The 26,269-nt window shown below is 35.7% G+C and overlaps 3 protein-coding genes across 5 annotated transcripts in view; all 3 read left to right on the top strand.

Annotated features, from left to right (window-relative positions):
* The first annotated feature begins 1,032 nt into the window (after nucleotides 1–1,032).
* LOC135743636 (inositol 1,4,5-triphosphate receptor associated 2) lies at nucleotides 1,033–9,054 on the top strand. The gene is made up of 13 exons (XM_065261408.1): nucleotides 1,033–1,213; nucleotides 1,640–1,820; nucleotides 2,019–2,077; nucleotides 2,169–2,229; nucleotides 2,568–2,726; nucleotides 4,524–4,641; nucleotides 4,737–4,787; nucleotides 5,605–5,682; nucleotides 5,775–5,831; nucleotides 5,947–6,006; nucleotides 6,107–6,162; nucleotides 7,220–7,316; nucleotides 8,821–9,054. The coding sequence occupies exons 1-13, from the start codon at nucleotides 1,033–1,035 to the stop codon at nucleotides 9,052–9,054; spliced, it is 1,392 nt and encodes a 463-aa protein (XP_065117480.1).
* A 211-nt stretch (nucleotides 9,055–9,265) lies between these two features.
* Nucleotides 9,266–25,430, top strand: LOC135743634 (uncharacterized). The gene is made up of 7 exons (XM_073813418.1): nucleotides 9,266–9,365; nucleotides 9,448–10,012; nucleotides 10,324–10,456; nucleotides 14,703–14,746; nucleotides 24,305–24,386; nucleotides 24,474–24,555; nucleotides 25,409–25,430. Exons 1-7 carry the CDS (start codon nucleotides 9,298–9,300, stop codon nucleotides 25,428–25,430), a joined length of 996 nt encoding a protein of 331 aa, XP_073669519.1. The 5' UTR covers nucleotides 9,266–9,297.
* The window catches only part of mrvi1 (murine retrovirus integration site 1 homolog), a 49,498-nt gene continuing 37,927 nt past the window's right edge, over nucleotides 14,699–26,269 (top strand). For 2 of the 3 annotated variants that reach the window (XM_073813023.1, XM_065261517.1), the window contains exons 1-3: nucleotides 18,097–18,147; nucleotides 24,305–24,386; nucleotides 24,474–24,555. The gene's annotated coding sequence lies outside the window, so the exon portion shown is untranslated. Of the gene's footprint in view, nucleotides 14,747–18,096; nucleotides 18,148–24,304; nucleotides 24,387–24,473; nucleotides 24,556–26,269 lie in introns of those variants that run through there. The other variant, XM_065261516.1, reaches the window with a different exon arrangement.

The following is a 26,269-nucleotide window of genomic DNA, read 5'->3' as shown; positions in this document are numbered from 1 at the left end:
TAAGCGAAAGTGTATATGCCATGTTCTGTATCTGCATGCCATCATTTTAAATTCTCTTGTTTTTTGCTAATGTAATTTTAATTTGAATATACCACAAATAATAATTATGGACTTTGCAAAATGCTATAAGATTAACTAAAAGTTTAAAATAGACTGTCACACAGCAAAACATGTAAACAAAAAAAGGCAAAAGACTGTGGGATTAAGGCCTATTTGGAGAAATAGACAAAGATAATTGATGGGCATTACTAATACTGATGTTCATTGCCGTTGAATCATTTGATATGGAAAACTGTCGAATGTTAATTAAAATCATCCATTATAACATTGTTCTGCCCTGCTAGAAGCACACAGGCGATGAATGGAGATTATTTGGGGGGAAGGTAGCCATGTCATCTGGTTTTGATGTGTGGCAGTGTGTGCTCTCGGATGAAAAGAGCCAAAGCTCTCTAAAGATCATCTACACATGCAACAAGGATGCTGTATACATGTCCAACACTACACCAGACCATAACCAAAAATAAACCAAATGTTTGATAGTGTACAGGTCATCCATGTTCTTTCGAACATCCTTCTACCAATGGATAATGGATTATCATTTTAACAGGTATGTAATTTTACACTAAATTTTCTTTATATATATTTATATATAACTAGAATGTTATATGTACATATTTCTCACATTTAGTTGGGAAGACACTCATATCAAAAGCGATTTACAATGGATTTAAAGGTATCAATAAGTGTGTGTTCCCTGGGATTGAACCCATGACCTTTAACACCTCTATTACTGGGCTACTGGAACACATTTCTTCATCATTTTATAATTTCTTAGTTTTGATCATTTACTCTTTGCATGTGTAACCACTACAGGATGGGACTGGAGCTTCACATTAGTTGATCTACATTAATTGATGTAAATATAAATGTAAGTACTCTCTTAAAAAAAAACTAACAAATGTTTGCCTTAATAAAAAACAATATAGTGGATGAAACATTATCAGAAGTCTCATCTGTTTTTTTACAGAAGCTATGGCTTCAGAGAAGTGGACTGAATGTCACAGTTCTTTAGAGGACGACTGTGAATCACATCTTCCCTCTTCCCGGCTCTTATCAAGGAATTATGGTTGCCATAGACGCAGAGCTCCAAGCCTTTCTATTGATTCTGGAACTTTTTCTGTGGAGCCCTGCCAGGCGTTTGAAAGCAGTGAAGGTACGTCCTAAAGTTACCCTACTTGTTTTTTCAACCCATGGTTGGGTAAAATGGACAAACCCAACTTCAAGGTTCAAATTAACCAATGCTGGGTTATTTCAACCCATGGTTGGGTCAAATATGAACATTTTCTGTGTTAATTTATCCTAGTAATTGGTTTCATATATTTTTAACCAACCATGGGACGAAACAACCCAGAATTTTGTAATATGTTATTATTTAGACATTAAAACATTGACCTGAACAATGTTTTTACGTTGGTTTAGATAGCAGGACTCTTTGTGACTGCGCTGACACGAATAGCTTTACAGAAGAAGAACTCTTGAACATTACTTTTGAAGCATGTGACACTACTGGCAAAGGTACAGTTTTAAATATTAAAGGTATAAATGAAAGCCTGAAAGCTCATCTCTCTCGTGCCTACAGGAGAGGTCCAGGCCTCCACGGTGGTGCAGTATCTCCAGTCCATGACCCTCCAAAATTCCGGCCAGGATAAGCTGAAAAATTTGCAGCGCATGCTGGATCCAGAGAACCAGAACGACCCTGTTAGTCGGGATAGGTTTCATGCCACCATGAGGGATTGGATAGCCCAGTGCTGCCAAGATGGGTGAAAGCTATAAACAAAATATACAAATGCTAAACTGTATGTACATGTTGTTATGTAAAGATAAAAGCGGTTTAATTGTTTATAATATCACAATTTTCTTATACGATTTATGGTTGTTAGAGGTTGAATATTTGGTATGTTGTGAGTGACATATTTTACAGATCCTATAATGAAAACAAACTGCTTTTAAATTTACAGCCTGCCTGAAGATAAGAACCAGGTACCAGGTTCAGTCTTTAGAAAATTATCTTTAACTGGTAAGTTAATAATAGTTCAATCAATAATAAGTTTATAAATGTTAGCCCATGTTGAACTTAAACCTTAAATTAGTCTCACGTTGTGTCCTAGGGACAGAGTATCCTACTTCTTTAAATGAAGCCACATTCACAGATGGAGCTGAATGTCATTGGTTAGTAAGGTCAATTCATTCCATACTCATATAAGGACAACTTATGATTTTATAATAGATGGCCGGCTGTTTTCCTGACTCCCTGTCCCAAGGAGAGTCGTGACCTAATGGTTAAAGAGTCAGGCTTGTAACCCAAAAGGGTTTGCTGGTTTCAGTCTCACAACCAGTGGGTTGTGACTGAGTTGCCCTTGAGCAAGGCACGTTTTTCCCAATTGCTCTCTGGGTGGTGCAGTGATAGCTGCCCGCTACTCCAGGTTTGTGTGTTCATGACTCACATTTCAATTTTGGCCTACCATACTTTACAATCACGTCACCTTTCACTTTTCTTCTGTTTTCAGTGAGTCTGGAGATCTGTTTGGGTTAGTAGCTGAACTGAAACACAACCAGCAGAGGTTAAGTGAGCAGAACAGCAGTCTGTTAAGAACCGTTTCTCAGTGTGAAGACACAATACTACAACTCAACCTGGAGGTTTCAGAGTTACACACCAAACTTGCCAGGTATTGAAACTCAATCTACAGCAGACCCTAAATATTTTACATTATATGGGAAATATATATATAAATTTAAAATTTTGCTAAAATATATTGAAATATGTTTAGAAAAATATATTTTTCACTAATTTATTTTTGGTCATTTTTTAGATATTTAAAAATGTATAATAATATATTTAACATAATAATTATTTAAAAAATATATATAACTAGCCCTCCATATATTTCAATCCAAGGAAATATAATCATGTCGCACTAGAAGAAAAACTTTATGTTTATGTTACAAACCTGTAAACATAACTAGGCAGTTTCCTGGACTGGGATTAGTCCCTAGTCTTAACCTATTCCCAGACTAAAATGCTTGTTTGAGCTGCCTTGATTTAAAAACATTGTGTACTGACACATTTTAACATACCTGTAATGTGTTTTTGTAACATTTGTTTGTAAAAAAAAACCTACTTAAATGTCTTAGGGGCGGTTCCCCGGACAGGGATTAGACTAGTCCTAGACTAAAATAAATGTAAGTGCTGTCCAAACTGAAAACAACTTGCACTGACATATCTTAAAATACATAAGTGCCTTTTTTGCCTCAAAATGCACACAAGTAATGTTTTTAGTAAGGCATTTTTGTTAAAACTAGTTATATTTTTTTAATTAAACTAAGACCTATTCCTGGTTTAAACTAATCCATGTCCGGGAAACCACCATCTAATATAACTAAGGCCTAGTCCTGGATTAATCTAAACCCTGTCCAGGAAACTGCCCCAACAGGTTTGAAAAGGTTAAAATTCACTAAATTTTCAACTTCAAAAATCTACATTTTAAAATTAACTTACTGTATATTTTTTATATATTTTGGCCAACAATAAAGAAATGTTGCCATATGGGTTGTAAAATTAGAAATATATTTGCAGGCCCCTGATATACATTTTGAAATATATATGTTAAAAACTCAAATTGTCAATTAAGAAGAAAACATTTCCCTGCCAATGCTTCTTCCCGAGGAGTTTTTACGGTAATCTATAATTCCGCTATTATCCACTAGGTGGTGCTCTTACCCAATTTATAAAAAACTGAAGCATCAGCTAATTCAACAACAATGTAAACTTATTGTATGTTTTGATCATCATTCTGAATCTGATCTCTAACAAAAGTCCTTTACCTAAATGCAATTTTTTCAGCTTTTGCTCAAAATTAGTTATTTTTGAAGAAACCTACCCATATTTGAGAGGTTATCAAAAGAGAACAAATGAAGATAGGATAAACTTTTTTCCATTTTGTTTGTTAAAAAACAGAGGGTCTGTTCTTTCATTTTAAATATATTATATGTTTATATATTTATAGAATAAAATTTTCTTGGAAGGCATTTTGTGAAACTTTTGTGAAAACCACAAAAAATGCTGGTGGCCAACTTAAAAAAAAAAGGCTGGCGGGGAATGAGTTACACACTTGTTTTGCTATTCTTAGCATATGGAAGGACATTTACCTTTATGCATTTGGCAGCTATAGATTTGTGAACCTGTCTGTGATCTCTGAAGAGTCTAGAGAAGTCTCATAATCTAATAATGAGATAAGAGAATCAGAGTTTGATTTCTCATTGATTTCAATCTTTGACATGACCTTACTCAGTCAATATTGAAGATATCAGATTTATATTTTCACACAATGCTCTTTACGTTATGTTTGATGATTTTATGTAGAATCTGGAAATCGAACCTGTGACCTTTGTGTTGCCAGCACAATGATCTACTGCAACTGAGCTACAAAACCATATGTTCATGTTGCTGTTGGTTATGTTGACAGTGCTCAGTTGTTTGCGGTAAGATCACAGGCTCTTTCTGAAGAACTTGATGAAACCAAAAGTGCCCTTTGGGAGAGCCAGGACAGAGCCACACGAGCACAAGCCAGCAACCGTGCATTAGTATGAATTTACAAATTACTAATAATATTCTTTTATTTAGATTATGCAAATTAAACAGTGTCACACAATCTTTGTTTTTCACTTCTCCCTTTTAGATAAAGGAAAGTGAACGATTGAAAGCCCTGATTAAAATAACTGAGGAAAAGGTATTGGGTCATAATTGTTTGTTAAATACAGGTTATGAAGTGTATTAAAAGGAAAGTTCACACAAAAACAAAGATTCTTTCATCATTTACTCAACTTCATGCTGTTCTGTATGAGTTTCTTTATTCTGTTGAACAAAAAAAGAAGAAAACAGTAAGCACACAGTTGACAGTACCCATTGACTTCCATAATATTTGTTTTTTTCTAATATGGTAGTCAAAGGTTGCCATTAACTGTGTGCCGACCATCATTAAATCCAAATGTCTTAAGTGGTATTTAACAGAATTAAACAAATTAAATGGGCCATGGCATGAAAATCTGACTTTTGCCATGTTTAAGTGCTATGATTAGGTCACCAGTTAAAATTTGGCTCTCCTTATGATGTCATAAGGAGCTCTTATTATAATAATACCGCCCCTTAATCTGCACTATCCAACCACGGCACAGCCATTTAGTGCAGAGAAAAAGAGAGAGAGAAAATAATTCACAGCACAATTGAGTTTCAATTGCAACAAACCACCATCATTGTGATCAGTGTTTGCACTTCATTCGCTCATTTGCATTTTAAAGGACACGCCCAAAACGGCACATTTTTGCACACACCTATAACGTGTCAATTTTAACATGCTGTAATAAATTTATTTATATGGTATTTTGAGCTAAAACTTCACATATGTGCTCTGGGGACACCAAAGATTTATTTGACATCTTAAAAAAGTCTTGTGCCATGGCCCCTTTAATACAGGTTTAAAAATGTTTAAAGGTGAGTAAATGATGCCAGAATCTTCATTTTTGGGTAAACTATCCCATCTTCCACAGAATGTAAAAATAACAATGGAGAGAAACCTGAGTGAGGAGCGAATAAACAAACTGAAAAGAGAAATCTCTGATTTAAGGGTAAGAGACTTGATTTTAGTGTGCTCCTGATATCAAGATGTTCCTGTTTAGACTGAAAAATCACATCTGGTGCTTTTTTATTATGTTTGCAGAGTGAACTGGAAGAAACGCATATGGTACTAGCTGTAAAAGACAGAGACCTTACTAAGGTAATTTAAAGTTTGTAATTTTGTTAAAATTAATAATATGCATGGACAATAAGTTTGCCATCTGGCATGGGTGCAGAAAAAAAAGAGTTAATGATGGCACTTTATTATTGCACAGAGAAACATACTGCTGGAAAAGCTGAAGGACATTCACTTTGAAAGCCACAAACTTATTGAGGTATTTTGTTGTTTATCACTGTAAATGCACGTGTTTGTGACAGAATGATTTGACTGCTGGGTTATAAAGATGTTCCTGTTGTCTGCTAATGCATTTGAAGGGCTTACAGTCAGAACTGATGAGGTTACAAGAGCACTCACAGCAAGCACTCTTCAGGTAAACACCACACCGCCACTTCTTCTTCAGTCTGTTTATATTACAGTATAGCAGGCGGTATTTATTGCAAGCAGCAAAATTGTACAATCGAAGTTTATGATGTAGATTGGTGCTTTAACCTTTATCTTGGTGTATTCTTACATTTCTGAGGATATAAAAAATCATTTTATCTGCATATTCAAGCTCATAATTCTATTAACAGCATCTTGTCATTTTATTCTTCTCTTAGGTTTGTATGACTTTTATTTTGAAGTTCAAGGCTTTTTTTAATTCAAAGCTTTGAAAGAAGATACAAAAAGGCATTTATAACTATGAGAATTATAAAACAAGACTGAGATTTACACACAATGACTAAATAAACATTCATCTTCAGTACATAACAAGTAAAAATAATTAAAAATAAATAAATACATAAATAAAAAGAAAAAGAAAAGAAAAAAATACATCGAAAATAAACAGCGTAGTAGGGGGATTTCACATTCCTAAATCAAAATCCTGTATTAAAGTACATAAATATCTTGCTTCAAGTTCAAGGCTTGTTCGAATTCATGAGGCGCAAGAACTGACCGTAAGAACGTCCAATGACGTCAAAGTGCCGCGAGAGCGAATCGAAAGTATACTTCTCCTTATGATTCGCTCCCGCGGGACTTCAACTCATCTGTCAGTTCTTGCGGCGGCGAAGTCGAACAGCCATGTGTGTTTATTAATTGGTCTCGTGAACTAATTTGACCTTTTTTTGTTGTCTTGAATGTGATGATGTTTGGTCGTGAGCCTTGAGAGATTTTTGTGTATGGTATTGCATGATGCATGATGAAAGGCTTCGTTTAGGTTCCCAGTCTCTTACTAAACTTGTCTTTTTGTTCGGGTCTTCTCTCATGAAAGCTCAAGTAGCATGAGACTTTTAATAAAATCTTTTAACTTTAAATTAAATATTTTAATTTTCTGTGCAAAATACAGCTATTACAAGTCAACAAAGTTTATCAACATTTGAACATAATGTTTTTTATTCTGACATTTTGTGAATGTTGCCTAATTTTGTTTTACGTTATTTTGTCAGGTTAAATAAATCCCATACCGGCTCTCCTCCTGGTTCACATAGAATATGTGCGACAAACCATCAGTCTCTGGATTGTGAGATTCAGGAAGCTCAACCGGTAACAGTTTATCAATTCACATAAGTGTGTTTCTTTATATATGGCCACTTGTGTCCCTGACTTTAAAATGCTCATTTTGCCATATTTTCCAGACTGTTGGCCAAAAACAGTGGCCAACTTTATACTTTTACAACATGAGAATTTGATTGACTTTTAAAAGTTTCTGAACTTCAATTTTATTTCCATTTTGTCTCAAATTATGTGTCTTTATACCACGGGTCTGTTGAATGCTGTATTCTGATTGGCTGAGAAATGTTCCGTGGGTATGCATTAATTTCTGATAACCGCACACATAACTTGTCAAATGTCTTAAAAATAGGCACCAGACTCAGAGCAATGTTTGTGGTAACCATGGTATAAGAGGAATAATGGACTCCAGTCCTTTGAATTATTTGAAAATAATTCACACCCGCGGTGTAACGGCACTCCGCTTCGCGTCGGGCCGCATTGCACCTTGGGTGTGCATTATTTTCTTATAATTCAATGGCCCGTCGTCAATTAATCCTTACATATACACTATGGAAATATTGGTTGGTGTCTGTAAAACAAAGGCACATAGTTCTTCCTAAGGCTAATCTCATAACAAGAACTTTATCCCCTGGTTTCACAGACAAGACATAAGGCTAGTCCTAAACTAAAACACATGTTTGAGGTGTTTCAACTGATAATAACTTGCACTGACAGATCTTGAAATGTGCCAGTGCCATCGATTTGCCTCATTATACATACCTGTAACATATTTGTTTAAGGCATATTTATAAAAGCTGATGCTTATACACATCTAAATTTAACCAAGGCCTCATCCTGGCTTTAGCCAAGCTTTGCCTGTGAAACTTTAAATATGTTTTACATATCATTAAACATGTCAAGTACACTTGAAGGACTCCTATTATGTCCATTATTACAATATGTAATATATGTCTCAGGTGTGCCCAGCATGTGTCTGTGAAGTTTGAGCTCAAAATACCCATAGATCATTTATTATAGCATGTCCAAAATGCCCCTCTTTGAGTGGGAGACATTTTTTGTGTTTGTACTTTTAAATGCAAATGAGCTGCTGCTCCTGACTTGCTTACAAAAAGAGAAAGTGAGTGCTTGCATATAGTTTAAAACTATAATATCTCACTATTCCGATATGGCAGATACAACTCGCTGAGGGTGTAAACTATGGTAATGCAGGACTGTCAGTCAATGGCCATGGGTGGGGCTTTATCAGTGTGACGTCACATTAACAAGAGAATCGACACATCATGTCTAACTAGACTGCTTTTGTTTAATGGGGATTTTTTTTTTTTATTGTAGGTTGGTTGGGTTCAAAAACTGTCAACACACATTTATGTCCATATTTGTACTTTATTGGTTTATTTGATAGGGACCATGCATATTCATGAACATTGTTGTATAAAATACACCATGGAAATATGCCAAAATTAGTAAAAAATAACTACTTTTCATCTGTAGTCTATAGACAGGTAACAGGTAAATCAATGAGCATCTCTTTCAGAATGTGGCCATGGAGTTGAGTTCCTCACTCAGTCAGATGTTGCCAATCCAGGGAGGAGATATTCAAAACATCAAGCCTGTTGAATTATCCCATATTCTCCATATGCAATTCGCAGAGACTGTGAGAAATGCACATCATAGACATTATCCCCCTGTTTCACAGACAAGGCTTAAGGCTAGTCCTCGACTAAAACACATGTCTCAACTGAAAATAACGTGCACGTACAGATCTTAAAATATGCCAAGTGCCATTGATTTGTCTTAAGATACGCATAACATATTTTTTTAAGGCATAAATAAATGCTTAAACGTCTAATTTTATCTAAGGCCTAGTCCTGGCTTTAGCTAAGCTTTGTCTGTGAAACCGGGCCTATATGTTGTATACAATTATTAAAGTAAATCATTAACTTCCTTTATCAAATAGTAATATTTTGTACCTGCTCTTCAGGATGGTAGAGGTGGACATGATGCAGCTGAAATGTTAGAGAGACTCTACCTGCAGGAACAACAACATCATGGAAGTTCTAGGAATCAGCTGATGACATTGTAAAAAAATATTTTTTTGGTTTGCATGATTTGTTTCTGTGCTGTGTCACACATCATACATTGGTGTATGTCTGCTTTCCAGACTCAACGAGCTAGAGCTTCTCAAAGCTCCACGGACAGAGCAGGGAAAGATGCTGACCAAGTCCAGACATCAGACACAGGAAGCCCACATAGCTGCAGCCATCACCTGGTGTAGGGGTCAGGGCAAACAGTGCACGAAAATCCAGACTGGCAGAGATCCTCATGAAACAGTGAGAGCTGTGCATCAGCAGACACCAAGCTTGGCGGTCGATCAGAAGAAAGCTCATCTGGAAGAAAAGAACTGTGGAGTGTCTGTGGTTCAGGAATCGAGGACCTTCAGAGACGCTCAGGTTCAGGCTGAGGAAACACAGAAGAACGAATTTCGGGATGTGGCTGTGCTCACTGATTCGCTGGTAGATGTTGGAGAGACAGAAGGTCTTCTGAAGGCCCTGAGAAGAGTTGAGGACATGGTGACCCAGGCCTCTCAGGTGCTTATGGACGGTGAGAAAAAAATAAAGGAGAGGATCGAGTCCATCGCCCAGAGGATGGAGAAGGCTCTCAACAGAGCGACAGCCACTGAACACCAACTCAATGCCCTGAAGGCCACAGTCTCCATTAACACAGAGGTAACTAAGCTACATGAACCTCATGTTCCTGTAGTTTAATTGGTGTAGAGCATTGTGCTTACAGCACAAATATTGTGGATTCAATTTTATATACTGATAAATGTATACCTTGAATGCGCTTTTAGTCGCTTTGAATGAAAGCATCTGCCAAACGCTTATATGTAAATATTTGGACTAACAGAGTAATCTAAATAGTTTGTGAACCACCTCCAGTGGTGATTTATGAATTAAATGACACCAATTATATCTATGTAGGCTAATGTTAATGTATTTTTTGATATCGTGTATCTGGCATGTTCTTTGTTTTGAAGTTGTCGTCTGCATCTCAGCTCTTTGATGGGAGATCAGTGGCTGTCGACCTCACCCAAGTGGACATTTCTTCTCTTTTAACACAACAACCTGTTGCTCAAGAAAACCTCCCTTCCCTTCCTCCGTCAGTTAAAGGTATTGTTTCATTTAAATAAAAACATGAATGCAATATGAAGTTGACATTTTAAGTGTTTGTGTAGAAAAGAGAAACCCTGAAAATGAATAAATCTTTAAGAAGGGCACATATATATTATACTGTATGTTAGGGCTGGGAGGTATGAGTGTATATTCTGTTATATAAAATAAAATGTCAAATGTAACAGATTTTTCTATTCTGTGCATTCTGTGCAAAATGTAAATAAGTGGGCGTGGCAAACTCTGCACTCTTGCGTGTTAGACTGATTGTGACAGAGAAACTAATATAATCCACTAATATGAGTTATTTTAGTAATTTCATAATAAGCGGAAGTGAATCCACCGCGGGTCTCTCTCTCGCTCTCTTTGTGCTCATGCAGAGGTCTCTCGAGGCGTGCACAAGGAGCTGCATCGCCAAATAAAGAAAGCACTTCTCGCACTAATAGTTGTAAAATTGTCTAATCTTTCACCGAGCTAAGTCAAAACACATGTTTTTATCAGTGACATGTGCGTTGCTTTCCATGTTTAAGTTCTATAATTGGGTAGCCTGGTCCAACCAGACTCTCGTACATTCATTTCATTTGTACAGAGAGTCTGGCCACGCTCCATTGCAAAGCGTTACTTCCGTTAAGGAGGGTCCTCTGTTGAAGTTTAAAACTATTGGATCTGCCCAGAGTCACTCAGGATCTGCCAAAGCCAATCGCTAACGTGTGGTCTTGACTTATATCATGCACCGAAACCGGCCGGAAACAAGAAGTCATTTTAACATGATATAATAAATGATCTATATTTGACATCTTAAAAAAGTCTTGTGAAATGTCCCCTTTAAGGTCTAATAGAAAGTGAAGAGGCTCAAGACCTTAAAACAGACTCCTTGGTCATCGCCTTATAGCACCTGTCATATTTATAATATCTATATCTAGAGATCCGTCTCTCATACACAAGTATTTATTCTTCCTGTAGGTTTGTGCATATATTCATACTTTTTGTTTTACATATTGCCTATTTTTAATGTACTGTATGCATAAATACAACATACAATGCATACTATGGGCCCTATTTTAACGGTCTGAAACACAAGTGCGAAGCGCAAAGCGCAAGTGACTTTGTGGGCGGATCTTGGGCGCTGTTGCTATTTTCCCGGCGGGAGAAATAACTCTTGCACCAGGCGCAAATCAATAAGGGTTTGGTCTGAAGTAGGTTCATTATTCATAGGTGTGGTTTGGGCATAACGTTAAATAAACCAATCAGAACGTAATCCAACATTCACTTTAAACGCAAGTGCGCAAGTTCCATGACGGGTTGCTATTATTATGACGGATTTACCAGGTGCACGCCAGGAGCGGTTCACAGCCGAGGAGACCCACGTTCTTGTAAGAGCAGTCAAAAACAAAAAAGTTGTTTTGTATGGGAATGGGAGAAACCCGCCCAAATCAGCGTCGGTTAAACAGGCGTGAGAGGAATAGCCACAGTCTCATCAGCTGGCATCCCCAGGACGTTGCGGCGCAAGCGCTACAATGATGTCAGGAGACGGGGGAATCCCAAGCTTGCCAGCATAAATCGGGCACACCGTGTAACGGGAGGTGGATCTGCCTCTACACAGGACCTGACGCCAACAGAGGACATCGCTGGGTCCACCCTCACCGCTGAAAGATACATACGCATGTATCATTCGTATTTTGTACCGGCGCACAGCGGGTTTTTCCCTCCACAGACGCACGTCGGCAAACTAGGGAATGAACTTGCGCTCCCTGGGCGGTTCAGCGCAAAAAAGGAGGCGTGTTCCGGTGCAAACCATCCCTGATGCTATTTTGCACTGACAAAGTCAATTGTGCTGGCTGCAAGATAGGGCCCTATAGCTCCAATAGTTTATAAAACTATAAACTGAATTAAAAACAAGATTCTGTCTATCAAAACTTCATCAGTTGTTATCTTTTCCACTTTAACACTAACTTTAACTTGCCCATATTTTAAAACTGTGGTATTTAGTAAAAAAAAAAAAACTATTGTAAGTGGAAAATTTTTGCAAATTTTTATATTCCATAAACAATATAAACTAAAAAAACATATATACCGTGATATATTCCTAATTATTTCTCAGTCTCTTTATTAGAATTCAACCAGAAAATACAGGAAATTTGTATGCAGTATTAAAAGTATTCATTCAAATATATGCATTTCTTTTAACTATTTTAAACAATATGTTTGCATAGTACAATAGAACACAGTAGTGCACACAATAATGTGTGTCTGTGTGTGTGTTTTCTCTACGGTCTGTTCCTTTTCCTGCTGTGTCTTTAGGGAGTTCTGTGGCTTTCACCCAAGTGCAGCTGTTTCTTGTGCTATTTACAGTTTAAACTCATAGAGACGCTCAGCTCACATAATGCATCGTAATGCAGGATTTGCTGTGTTTTGTTCATACATTTGTGTATATTTGATACACACGCAGCTTTTCTAGCTTATCATGCCATCATTGTTCTTTCTGCTGCTAATGTCGTGGGTGCTGAATAGCGTTTCATTTGCTTACCAAATGAGTAGTCAAAAGTGAAGTGAAACAGGCGTGTCATAACTTCAGCCAGCGTACCGGCAGCCTTAAAAATGCTTTGTTTTGCTCCATTATATGAAGTAGTCATCTCCATTGTTATTATTAACCTTAAAGAAACGCACTTTATAACGGCTTTCACTCTCAATGTCTTTGTCAGGTATCCTAAATGTGCTTTATGTGGTAACATCTACAGTACATTAATTTATTGTCAAAATTTTTTAAATAAACCCACCTCACAAGATTTAACCAAAGCAATTCTAGAGGGTCAGCCCAGGGCTGAAATAGGGATTTAAGGTAACGTGTACACATTTTAACATTTCCAAACATTAAGTAATGCATTAACATTTGGTTTATTTGGTTAATGTTGCAATAACAACACATGTATGGTGGTCTGGTGTTCCTCCTGAAGCTCAACATTGCATAAGCCATGGGTCCAATTCAATCCAGGTACCAATAGGCAACTTTAAGGTTCCAAAATGCACACTTACTTAAAAATTTGTACTTTTTGAAAGGGTATTGACACAGTGACCACTTTTGTACCTTTTGGGAACACACATACTGATGAAATGTATATATAAAATGCACTATAAGTTGCTTTGGATATTGTAAATGTAATGCCAATGATTATATTTCATAAATGTGCAAATGAGAATCAAATGAGTGAGTTTAAAAAAAGATGCAAAGTATTTACTAAGTTATTTTAGCCTAGACACAAAAGGTGTTCCTGTAACATTTGCATTTGAGCGAGTGTTTAGATGCCACAATATTTTGCAAACTTTGAAATGAGTTTATCCAAATGTCAATATTTTAATAAATACCTTTAGTCTAACTTTGTCTCTAAAATATCCTTTGTCTTGTGACCAAAAAATGTTACGCATTCATTTACAGTAGCAGACATTAAACAAAGGGACATTGCATTATAAAATACATTAGTTTAAGTAAGACTTGGCATCATATTATTCTCTGTAAGTTGCTTTGGATAAAAGCCACTTCTTAACGAATGAATGTAAATAAAATATAAGCCTGATAATCTTTAAAAGCTATTTGACTTAGCTGTAAGCACAATGACAGGCTGTATGGATCAGTTTTAAGAGCTCTTCTTAAAAAGTCTAAATAAATAACAAAGCCTTCTGTAAATCATTTAGTCTGTGTTCTTCTAAAGCACTAAAAATGAAGATGTCTGTGAATGTTGAATGACATTTATTTGTTTATAGTGTTTATAGACTTGCTTATACTGTAGTAAACCGGCTTTAACCCACCGCGTGAATGATAAAAGCTGGTCATCGCTTTTATTTTTTAAAGGTTATGTTGAATATTTTTAATTTTGAACTTTAATTGACCCTTTAGCCTGTAGTATACACAAATTGACAACTACAGAACTGCCATCCAATTGATACATGATTCCTGTAAAACAATGAGCTTACGGTTAGCCAAGTGCTTTCAACCAGAGGATGAAGCACCTTATGTAAATGGTTGCCAGGTAATTGTTGCCATGCGAGGGAGAGAGAGAGAGACAGAGAGAGATGGTAGTCTATATAAAATAAAATAAAAACTCTGCTGTCAATCAAGTGCTACGCCCCCTTTGGTGCGTCATACTGTTAGATGGGCGACTGCTTTATGTGCATTTTAACACTTTTGTATTTGCATGACAGATCTATGACTTGCAAATAAGCCTAATCTCCCTGTGCTGCGTTCAAACAGGTGGCTCTCTTCTGTACACGAGAGCAGAGGACCACAGCAACAAGGTAAGGATAAAGCTTTTTTAATATTTGTTATATATTCTGTATTGCAATCATTTTAAAATTTGATCATGATGTTTTTATTATTGTAATACAATATGTTTAAAAGTATCTCGTAACACGAAGAAATACATTTTTTCAGGCAAAGTTTATTTATATATAGCACATTGCTACACTACACAAAGCTAATTCAAAAGTGCTTTACATAAAAATTATATTTATACATCACAATAAAAACCAAAGATGCATAAGAATTTAAAATAATAATAATCAAAAGAAAATACATTGTGTAATGTGGTGGTGTTTGCTGTATTATTGTTTATACTTATATTTAGTATTTATTTAAAAACTTAGTCATAAATGTCAACTGCAAAACTTTACAATAGGCTTGCAATTGTTAACATAACTTTACTACTACATTAACTTCATACAAATTCGTACAACTTCAGAGAATGACTTTTAAAAGTGTTATTAATCTTATTGTTAATTTCAACATTCATGAATACCTTTTTTCAACAAATTTTTTTTTTATTGTATACATTATTAAAGATTAATGATTGCTTTAAACACATACTGATTCTTGTTAATTTTAGTGAATGCCTTAGTTAATGTTAATAAATGGAAAGCGTTAAGCGTTATCATGTAAACTTTGTAAAGTGTTAGCATTTAAACTTTGTAAACTGTTAACATATAAACTTTGTAAAGTGTTACCATTTAAATTATGTAATGGGTTGCCATATAAACTTCGTAAAGCATTACCATGAAAAAATTGTAAAGCATAGCCATGTTAATATTGTAAAGCATAGCCATGTACACTTCGTAAGGTTTACCATGTAAACTTTGTAAAGCCATTACCATGTATACTTTGTACAACTGTTACCATTTAAACTTTGTAAAGCTGTTACCATGTAAACTTTGTAAAGACGTTACCACGAAAACTTCGTAAAGCCGGTACCATAAAAACTTTGTAAAGTGTTACTATGTAAACTTTGTAAAGCCGTTTCCATGAAAACTTTGTAAAGCTGTTACCATGAAAACTTCGTAAAGCCGTTACCATGAAAACTTTGTAAAGCCGGTACCATGAAAACTTCGTAAAGCCGGTACCATAAAAATTTTGTAAAGCATTACCATAAAACTTTGTAAAGTGTTACTATGTAAACTTTGTAAAGCCGTTACCATGAATACTTTGTAAAGCCTTACCATGAAAACTTCGTAAAGCCGGTACCATAAACATTTTGTAAAGCATTACCATAAAACTTTGTAAAGTGTTACTATGTAAACTTTGTAAAGCCGTTTCCATGAAAACTTTGTAAAGCTGTTACCATGAAAACTTCGTAAAGCCGTTACCATGAAAACTTTGTAAAGCTGTTACCATGAAAACTTCGTAAAGCCGGTACCATAAAAATTTTGTAAAGCATTACCATAAAACTTTGTAAAGTGTTACTATGTAAACTTTGTAAAGCCATTACCATGAATACTTTGTAAAGCCGTTACCATGAAAACTTCGTAAAGCCGTTACCATGAAAACTCTGTACATGAAAACTTTGTAAAGCGTTACCATAAAACTTTGTAAAGTGTTACTATGTAAACTTTGTTAAGCCGTTACCATGAATACTTCGTAAAGCCGTTACCATGAAAACTTGGTAAAGCTGTCACCATGTAAACTTTGTAAAGCCGTTACCATGAAAACTTTTGTACATGAAAACTTTGTAAAGCCGTTAGCATGAAAACTTTGTAAAGCCGTTAGCATGAAAACTTTGTAAAGCCGTTAGCATGAAAACTTTGTAAAGCCGTTAGCATGAAAACTTTGTAAAGCCGTTACCAAGAAAACTTTGTAAAGCCATTAGCATGAAAACTTTGTAAAGTGTTACTATGTAAACTTTGTAAAGCCATTACCATGAATACTTCGTAAAGCCGTTACCATGAAAACTTCGTAAAGCCGTTACCATGAAAACTCTGTACATGAAAACTTTGTAAAGCGTTACCATAAAACTTTGTAAAGTGTCACTATGTAAACTTTGTTAAGCCGTTACCATGAATACTTCGTAAAGCTGTTACCATGAAAACTTGGTAAAGCTGTCACCATGTAAACTTTGTAAAGCCGTTACCATTAAAACTTTGTACATGAAAACTTTGTAAAGCGTTACCATAAAACTTTGTAAAGTGTTACTATGTAAACTTTGTAAAGCCGTTACCATGAAAACTTCGTAAAGCCGTTAACATGAAAACTTCGTAAAGCCGTTAACATGAAAACTTCTTAAAGCCGGTACCATGAAAACTTTGTAAAGCCGTTACCATAAAAACTTTGTAAAGCTGTTACCATGTAAACTTTGTAAAGCATAACCAAATAAGCTCTGCGAAGTGTTCGTATTTAAACTTTGTTGCACAACTGGATCCATAGCGTTTGTGCTATTGACGTGAATGATAAATTATGGCCTTTTGACAGTTGTGGTGATACATTTCTATAGTGTCTGATAAATGATAAAACAGGATATTTAGATTGAAAGATAGACCAGGAAGTGGGTCAGTAAGCAACCACTCAAAACATTCCAGCAACTTCCTACACTCTCAGAAATAAGGTACAAAAGCTGTCATTTGGGATGGTAAAAAAGGTCTTAACATGTACAATTTTGATACAGATATGAATATATTTGGTATCAATACGTACTTTTAAGGTACTAATATGCTCTCTTTAGGTACAAAGGTGTACTTTTTCAAAGGGTACCAACCCAGTGACATCTTTTGTACCTGTATTCTGAGAGCGTAGCAGCCCGTACAAACCCATAGCACTTCTCTGGAAAAAAAATCTTTTGAGTTTTTTTAACATGAGCAGTCAGATGTAACCCAGAATTAGCATATTTGCTTACAAATTCACAACCAACAGACTTTATCACTTCATCACAGCCTTCAAAACTGACATGTTATTCTTAGTGCAGATGTTTCTTGTTATCTTGCGTGTGGCTGTCCGTTCGCAGAATTTTATGTCATTATAAAGGAAAGAAGCTACCTTTCATTAACAGGGTATGTAAAGTAAAATTTATTTTAAATAAGAAATCTAAATTAAAAAGAAAACAGGCCAAACGGCACAAAGTAATTTTTTTGGAGCATCAGACAGAAAGAGCACACACACACACACACACACACACACACACACACACACACACACACACACACATACATACGTACACACAGCAGTAGCTGCCTGAAGAACCACAAGAAGGCTTCTCCTTAAATGGTCAAAGCTCCCAGGAGTCACCGAGAGGCTTGTGCAGGGAAAAAAGTCAGAGAGCGAGGAAGAGTGAGAACGTTGAAGATTGTGTAGCTTTGAGGAAAAATATTACCAGGAGAAACACAAAGAGAGCTTTGGAGGAAATTGTAGGCTTCTTTCGTCCTCGTTGGCCAATCAGGTAGAGTTTGAGTAAGTTTTTCTTTGCTTGGAGTGATTTGTTTAGGCAAGACTGAGATAAAACAGCAGATGCTTTAAGAGTGAAGTACATTAAAGGATTTGCACCGTTTCTCAGGAATAGGATGTAATTTTGTGAATCAAAATGGAATCTCGTGGCTTGAAATGCATTTTTTATTTAAAATGTGTGTTAGCACTTATGAAGTTTCACTTTAATTTATTGTTGTTTGGAGCAGGCTCAGTTTTGGATGTAAACAGTGAGATACTATATTAAAAGTCTGGGGTTTTAAATCTAATGTATTCCTGAAAAAGAAATTGAATTTTAAATCCTTAAATGAGCAACTCCAGTGTTATGGATTTGACCTTTTCACAAAAAAGCAGCTCTTTAAACAACAAAAAATCTGTATTTAAATTTTTATGTGGACATTTATGAGGAAGAAACAATGTTATGTATGTGACTTTTCTGTATGGATGTGACAATTCTTAAAGCTATAAAAAATATATATTTTTTAAAGTTTGAAATAGGGCTGCAAAACGATTAATTGCGACTAATCATTTGCCGAAGTTTTTATTTACATTATATAAATGTGTGTACTGTGTATAATAATTATGTATATATAAATACACACACATTTATGTATAACTTTAAGAAAAATATATATTCATGTTAGGTATTTATATGTATACATAATATTTATTATATATATATATACAAATATAAAAATTTATATACACATGTAAATATTTCTTAAATATATACATGCATGCGTATGTATTTATATAAACATAATTATTATACACAGTACACACATTTATATAATGTAAATAAAACTTGTAATCTGCAAATGATTAGTCGCGATTAATCGTTATGCAGCCCTAGTTTGAAAGCTTAAACAGAGACATCTTATTGGCCACTGAATATTGACATTTGCGATATCATTACGGTTAAAAACGTTCGGTTAAAACGTAACTTTTTCATGATAAAGTTGACATTTACATGGAATTGCTCAATTCAAACACAAAAACATTGTCATAATATAATATAATATAATATACTCCATTGGCATCCGATGACTTCTCTTGCGAGGGGCGGGAAATATGTGATCGGAGTGTCATGTGTTGCTTATCATGTCAAAATATATGTTTGTTGCATCATGTGAACCATGTGCATCATGCATCTTGTCAAAATATGTGCCTGCTGAAATGGTTTATGATAAAAGAGACGCTCACATTCACGAAATACTTGCAAGACACTAAACTCTGATTACACGTGAGATTAAGCGAGTATCTGCAAACGTGAGCGTCTCTTTTCATAAAACCCTTCGAAGCGTCTGCAGCAGGCCCGTATTTTGACTTGATGCACATATGTTTACATGACACACAAAACATATTTTTGCATGACATGCCACATACGACGCGCTTCGTGCGCCCTTGAAAAAGAAGTCACCGGCCGCAACTGGTGCTCTTATGTGATCTATTTTAAGCATTCAAAAACAAGACAACATGTTGAGATAAGCATGGCTCATCATTGTTGCTGTTTTTGTCTGTGTTTGTGGTTTTGGTGGTCACCTGAACGTTCACCGCCTCTCCACTTGCTCGTTTGTTTCTCAAATGCTCCTTCCATTTCCTGTTATGTTTAACGGTGACCGCACGGCTGCCGCTTCCGTTCTTTTTCACGCAACCAAGTTTTAAACAAATCTGCCACGCTGTTGTCTTGCGTAACAAATTGGGAGGGGCAAGTGGGGGTCAGAGCCTTCACTTTCTCATGAAGCTCGAAGCCATGTCAGAGGTTTCGCTGTGAGGCAATGCTTAAATCATCAGAGGACCCAGAGGGACCGCTCATTCTAGCCAAATTCAGTGAAGAGAGCCAAAGGCCAGATATAAATAGCTGTGGTCAATGAGAAGACCATCCACATTGTCCAGAGAATAAGTGGAGGAGTTACAGGGGGGAAATTTCACATGTATAGACTCACTGCCGACAGGAAATATTCATGGTAATTTGAATACACTGTAATATTTATCTGCTGCCCTTCTGTAGTCGTGACTCACTACACTACTGCTGTAAAGATTTAAAGTAAAGGTGCTAGAAAAGGGTTTTAACAGCGATGCCATAGAAGAACCACTTCAGGTTTCCAAATGAACCATTTTGTCAAAGGTTTTAAATATCTTTGATTTTTTTGTCACCTTTTAAAAACCTGTGTGATTTTCTTTTTTAAATAAAAGATCAAAAGGATTAACAGTGCAGATTTTTTCCACAGACATCTATGTCCATGTTTTCCAAGGGTGCCAATAAGCTTGACTGCATTAATGCATTTATCAGTAACATAATTTTGTGTTCATCATGTGATAATTTGTTTTTGATTGATTGATGAAGTCTGTCACTGCAGTCCCAGTTAGCGAATGTTGCAGTCAGGGCTCAAATCTGCATACTTTGCATGAGAACCACGGCTTAACATGCCTGTGATTTTTTTTTTACATAGAGGTTTCTTTCAGGTTGTTTAGGAGAAAAATAGGAGAAACAGGATTTAAAGTCTCTCTTGGCTTTCATTTTAAAGTCAGCATGAAACTGAAGTTACATTAGTGTTTTCTTCCGTATTGTGATGTATAACCACTTCTGGAATGAGAAATATGCAGGGCAGGACTTGATTTTGTCCTTCGGGAATTAATTGAATTGTTGGAAGTTTGGGCATTAAACGTTCACTGTACCCTTACCCAGACTGTTTTCGTTTTTAGGAGGAAAGAAATTTAAAGATTATAAAGGCACCTGAATAAAAAAAATATATATATACCACCACCACCAGACTTGTTTATTTAGAAGTTTTAATGTCTATCCATGTTTTATTAAGATACAAACAGAAAATAGTAGGAAATATGTACAAAAAATGAAAAATTAAATGTCTTCTTTAGGCATGGTCTGTGTTTAGTGTGTCCTCTCTTGGCACTAAACACATCTTGAGCCTTTTTGAGCAGAATGAAGTAAAAAGACTAATTTCTTTTACATTTGAAATTAGGATTTAATTGTATTTAGGTTTAAAGAGACACTCCACTTTTTTAAACATTTTGAATTAAACATTTGTTTCTTACCGTTTTTAAATCCATTCAGCTGATCTCCGGGTCTGGAGCTAGCACCTTTAGCATAGCTTAGCGTAATCCATTGAATCTGATTAATGCATTAGCATTGTGCCTAAAACAATAACCAAGGAGTTTCGATATTTTTCCTATTTAAAACTTGACTCTTCTGTAGTTACATCGTGTACTAAGACTGATGGAAGTTTTTAATACTATATACACATTTCCTGTATTTTCTGGATGTATTATATTAAAGAGACTGAGAAACAATTATATATGATCACTATAACATTGCAAAAATCCAATCTAATTCTGGCATGGCGGCCTATATTAGTCGTGCATAAGCTCTACGCCGTAGCTACGCTGTAGGTTATCCGTAGCTTGTGCTTAGCCTGACGTGCAACTCGCAAAATTTTTAACAGCGTGTCAGTTTTACACGGACCGCAAGTGCTGTGATTGGTCCACCAGAACCCCTCCCGTCAGGTAAAAAAACTGCGTCATAGGTATTTCCTTTGCAACGGTGAAAACAAAGATGAGCCAAGTTAAGGAGTGATTTAACTCAAACTGCAACAAAAGTTGCTGTTTGTTTACTTCCATCATTGCTGGTCTTCTCAAATCATACACAACAAGTTGCTGTTTCTTCTTCGTTTGTGGGTTAACTTGCCAAGCTTCTTCTTCTTTGACGGTCGCACTGCTACTGTGGTTACACGCGTGGATACTGCCTACCAGTGGTGTGTTTAGACTTGGACGCGGACGACGACGCAAAAGTATAAATGAAAACCGACGTGGAACCTACGTCGTTGCGGCTTTTGCACAGCACTGCAAACTGCAGCATATACGGCAGCATTATATAAAATACAGAATTGTCTTTTTATTTCATGGTGACTTTAATCTTTTTGTGTAGTAGGTAAACTAGTAAGAAGATTTTTTGAAATTGCCCTCTTTTGCTACACCACAGCTTCAACCATGATTTATATAGCATGGGTTAAGAATGGTCAGCAAAATAAAGGGCTGTGATATAATGCTCATTTTTGGACTTGGGAAGCATACACTGTAAAAAAATTATATCATGATAAAACAATAAAAAAAAATTAATTAATGTAATTTATTAATTTTTTAATTCTAAAAAGAATTTTTTTCTTAAAAAGTTCTGTAGCCAAATACTGTTGTTTAACGGATTTTCACCTTCAATAAAGTGACGAAAAAATAAAAAAATGTATATGGTATAAGGCACACTTATTGTGCACTCATACTTTAAACTCAAATTTTGAATTCACAATGAGCTTGCATACTCGCAATATAAGAATCTCACAGTATGAGAATGGTGTGATGTCACTGTGATCATCAGGTGATGGTTAATATCATTAACCTAGAAAATATCTTAAATGAATGACTGTTTCACCAATCATTATTACACAATCGGTCTTAAGTGGCACTGTAAACTGTTTGCAATATATTAATTATAAAACAGAAATTATGTTTTTCATGCTTAATTGTTAGTATGTTCATGTACTTTTAATGTAACGAACTACACATTTAATTACAGATTTTTATTATAAATTTACATGAATTTGTACACTGTAAAAAGAATGCAGCATGAAGTTAAAACAATTTGGTTTTGCAAGTCAAATCAACCTATTTTAAGTTTGGGCTTGTGAAAAGTTGACATAATTTATAAATTCAAACACTCTAAAAATTGGTGGGTTATTTTTGACCCATAATGGGTAAATATTGGACAGAACACATGCTGGGTTAAAATTGATCCAATGCTGGGTTGTTTTTAAGGGATAGTTCGGCCAAACATGATATTAAACCCATGATTTACTCACCCCGAAGCTGTCCAAGATGCATTTTTCAGACAAAAACATTTTCAGTTATTTTAGAAAATTTTTTAGATCTTTCAGTTGATCAAATGTAAATTTAAGGGGTCCACGTCCTTCAAGTCCAAAAAATGTGCATCTATCCTTCACAAAATAATTCCAAACGGCTCCACAATGATAAACAAAGGCCTTTTGAGGGTAATCCACGCTGTTTTGTTGTAGAAATATCCTAATTTAAAACTTTATAAACGAAAATAACTAGCTTCCGGTAACGCCGCCATCTTAGAGTCCTCTGTATTCAGGAGAGAGTATTAGCGTAGTGTACGCACTTTTCTTAGTGACGTATGACAAATTCGGAGGGCGGGGGCACAGAGCAGCAGCAAAGAAACCTCTGTAAACTGCGTACGCTCTCATCTTGAAAGCGGACGAAACCAAGATGGCGCCTTTACCAGAAGCTAGTTATTTTTTTTTTTGGACTTGAAGAAGTATACCCCGTAACTTTACATTTGATTAACTTAAAGATCCAAATCATTTTCTAAAATAACTGAAATTGTGGTTTTCTGAAAAATGCTGGACATATGCAACTCGGACAGCTTGGGGGTGAGTAAATCATGGGTTTAATATCGTTTTTGGCCTTTAACCCAACTGCTGTGTTATTATACCCCATGGTTGCATAACAACAACCCAACATTGGGCAATTTTTATTTGTTTAATTTTAATTGTTGATTTGACAAAAATCCTGCGTTTTTTACAGCGTATGTAATTTAAGAAAGCAAAAAATATATATATAAATAATATAGTATTTTTCTGTATAAAAACATGTATTTTTGTACTCTGTTTTAATTGGTTGTAAAAATATGATCTTTTTTAACAGTGTACCGTTCACATGCACTGCCACTCCCAAACAAATAGGAAACAATGTCTGTGTGCTTTTAAAAGCTTGTTTTCAGTGAAGACCCCTTAAAGCATGATACAGATATTCCCATCACAACCATGCCAGTATAAAGACAGCGCTGTCCCATGATGATAGATTATTTTAATACTGTGATTTTTAGCACCGTTATCTCTTTCGTCCAGCACTAAAGGACACCGTCCCATTTTAGTCAAAGTCATATCCTTTTGATTTCATCGCTTTTTAATGTCAGCGATGTTTTGAATGGCCTGGTCTGATAAGATAACTAACACATACTCAAACAGAGGAACAATTCATTTTCTCATGGCTTTTATCTGCTCCAAATCATCATTGAAGATATGTGTGTGTTTTTCTTTAAGGTCAGTGAAAACCCGGATGAGTCTTCCTCAGGTCAGGATCTTTGGCTCAGTCGCGTCAGAAGCTCTGAGCTCGTGACCGCAGGTAATATCTGAATCCCATCTTTTATTCCCAAAGTCATGTAACTGCTCTTTAGATAATATTTGCAATAATATATTTTCTCTTCTTCAGATCTTTCACCTCAGACCTCTGCTTTGTCTTCTGGGTCTTACATCGAACACTCGCCCCATCACACGCAGGAGAATGTAGCTGGGTCAGTGTTTACATTCCTTTACTTCTTAAAGGACAAGGCTTTTGTGTGTTTATGTAAAATCCTCACACAAAGACCATCTGACGGGAGGTGAGAGTGTGCAGGAACACCAGAGTTTATATTGTCATCCACTATGGCCTCTATAAATTACTTTCTCTCCAACTGTAAAAAGTAAAACCCTTTAAGAGGTGACTGAAAATCCAACCTGTCAAAATTTAACAAGTACACTTTCTTCTGGGGTAATGCAATAGGAAATGTCTCTTTCCACTATTGTATGACTTAAACAAATGAGTATTTCCAGTTTGTTGCATTTATATGCTTTATATACATACAGTAAGTGATGCTTGCTTAAGCAAGTACTCTAACCATAAGTATTAAACTTCATCATGTACCTCGTCCCCCACAGATGTTTTTAACCATGCAGATCTGTTGCTTGCAATGCAATAAATACAAGGGCGAATCATTCAAGATGATTTCCCTTAATGACAAAAAACTGGATTTTAATGCTCAGCACACACCAGACGCGGTAGACGCGGCAAGCGCGAGTGATTTACATGTTAAGTCAATGCAAAGATGCGATTACGGTACATTCACACAGGGCGTAAGCAATGTTCCCTCTAATTTTTTTCAGCACTGAGCAAATTATTTTTTTTCTGAGCACACATTTCAGTACTGTGAGGAATTCGCAACCACACGACCTGCCGAAAATGAACACGAGCCTGCGTTAACCATAGGAGATTCAAAGAGATGACAATGTAGCGTGTAACAGGGTTTAGTGTATACACACATAATGTTCAATGTGGGCCTGTGTATAAATCCCAATACATGTAATTAACACTCTCTTTGAATTTACCAGGTACCTGGGTTTAGCAGATTGAACCGTTCACCTCAAGCTGAAAATCAGTTCTCATATACTACAGTGCAAATAAATAAATAAATAAAATACTTGTAAAAGTGTAACACTGTTTCATTTTGTTTGTAATCCAAATTCATGATTCACTTAAATGACTCAGTTGGGTTGAATTCATGAATAAATTGATTCGGTTCAAAGGACCGTTTGTTCCTTTATATAGTTCAAATAGTTCAGTTCAAAGTCAGTGTCCTTTAAAGAAAATCCAAGAAAATACGGAAAATGAATTTTCAGCGAATTCACGTCCTAGTAGTTGTCCGAAACAAAAAGGAAAAATATCCTCCTACCAGTTCTGATGAATTCAAAGCACAGCTCTGGTTGGCTCGCCTTTTTGTATACACCTTCACTTAATTGTCTCGCGTGTCCAAGATGGAGCAGGAGAACTTTACAGATGTTCGCAATTCTCACAAAAAAACCCAGCCTTGTAAAAACACAAGGCAGAACAGTAATTAATCTTCAGTTCAACAGATTTATCAATAAGCATCATGTAAACATTTCAAATAACAACCTAACTCAGGGTTTCAACACTTATTGAACATATTGACACTTAAAATTTTATTTTTTAATCACATTTACGTTACTTGACTGTTAACTTTCAAATGTAAATAGCTTCAGCTCGTTCGTTATATACAAACGGCCAATGTAAACAAACTAATAAAACTCATAGTTTGCTGCCAAATTTGCAACACTTATGCCACAATGTCAAGTTAATATTTAGAATATAACTCACCAAAGCATACATTTTAACTTCTTATTTAAAAGAAGAAGTTCATTCGCAGTGTTTTGATGCTCTGTGATTCTGCATCT

This window comes from Paramisgurnus dabryanus, chromosome 2 (genome assembly GCF_030506205.2).
Source record: "Paramisgurnus dabryanus chromosome 2, PD_genome_1.1, whole genome shotgun sequence".
In the NCBI taxonomy this organism is placed as follows: Eukaryota; Metazoa; Chordata; class Actinopteri; order Cypriniformes; family Cobitidae; genus Paramisgurnus; species Paramisgurnus dabryanus.
Note: the sequence above shows the minus strand (reverse complement) of the source record. Positions and strands in the feature narration are given on the sequence as shown.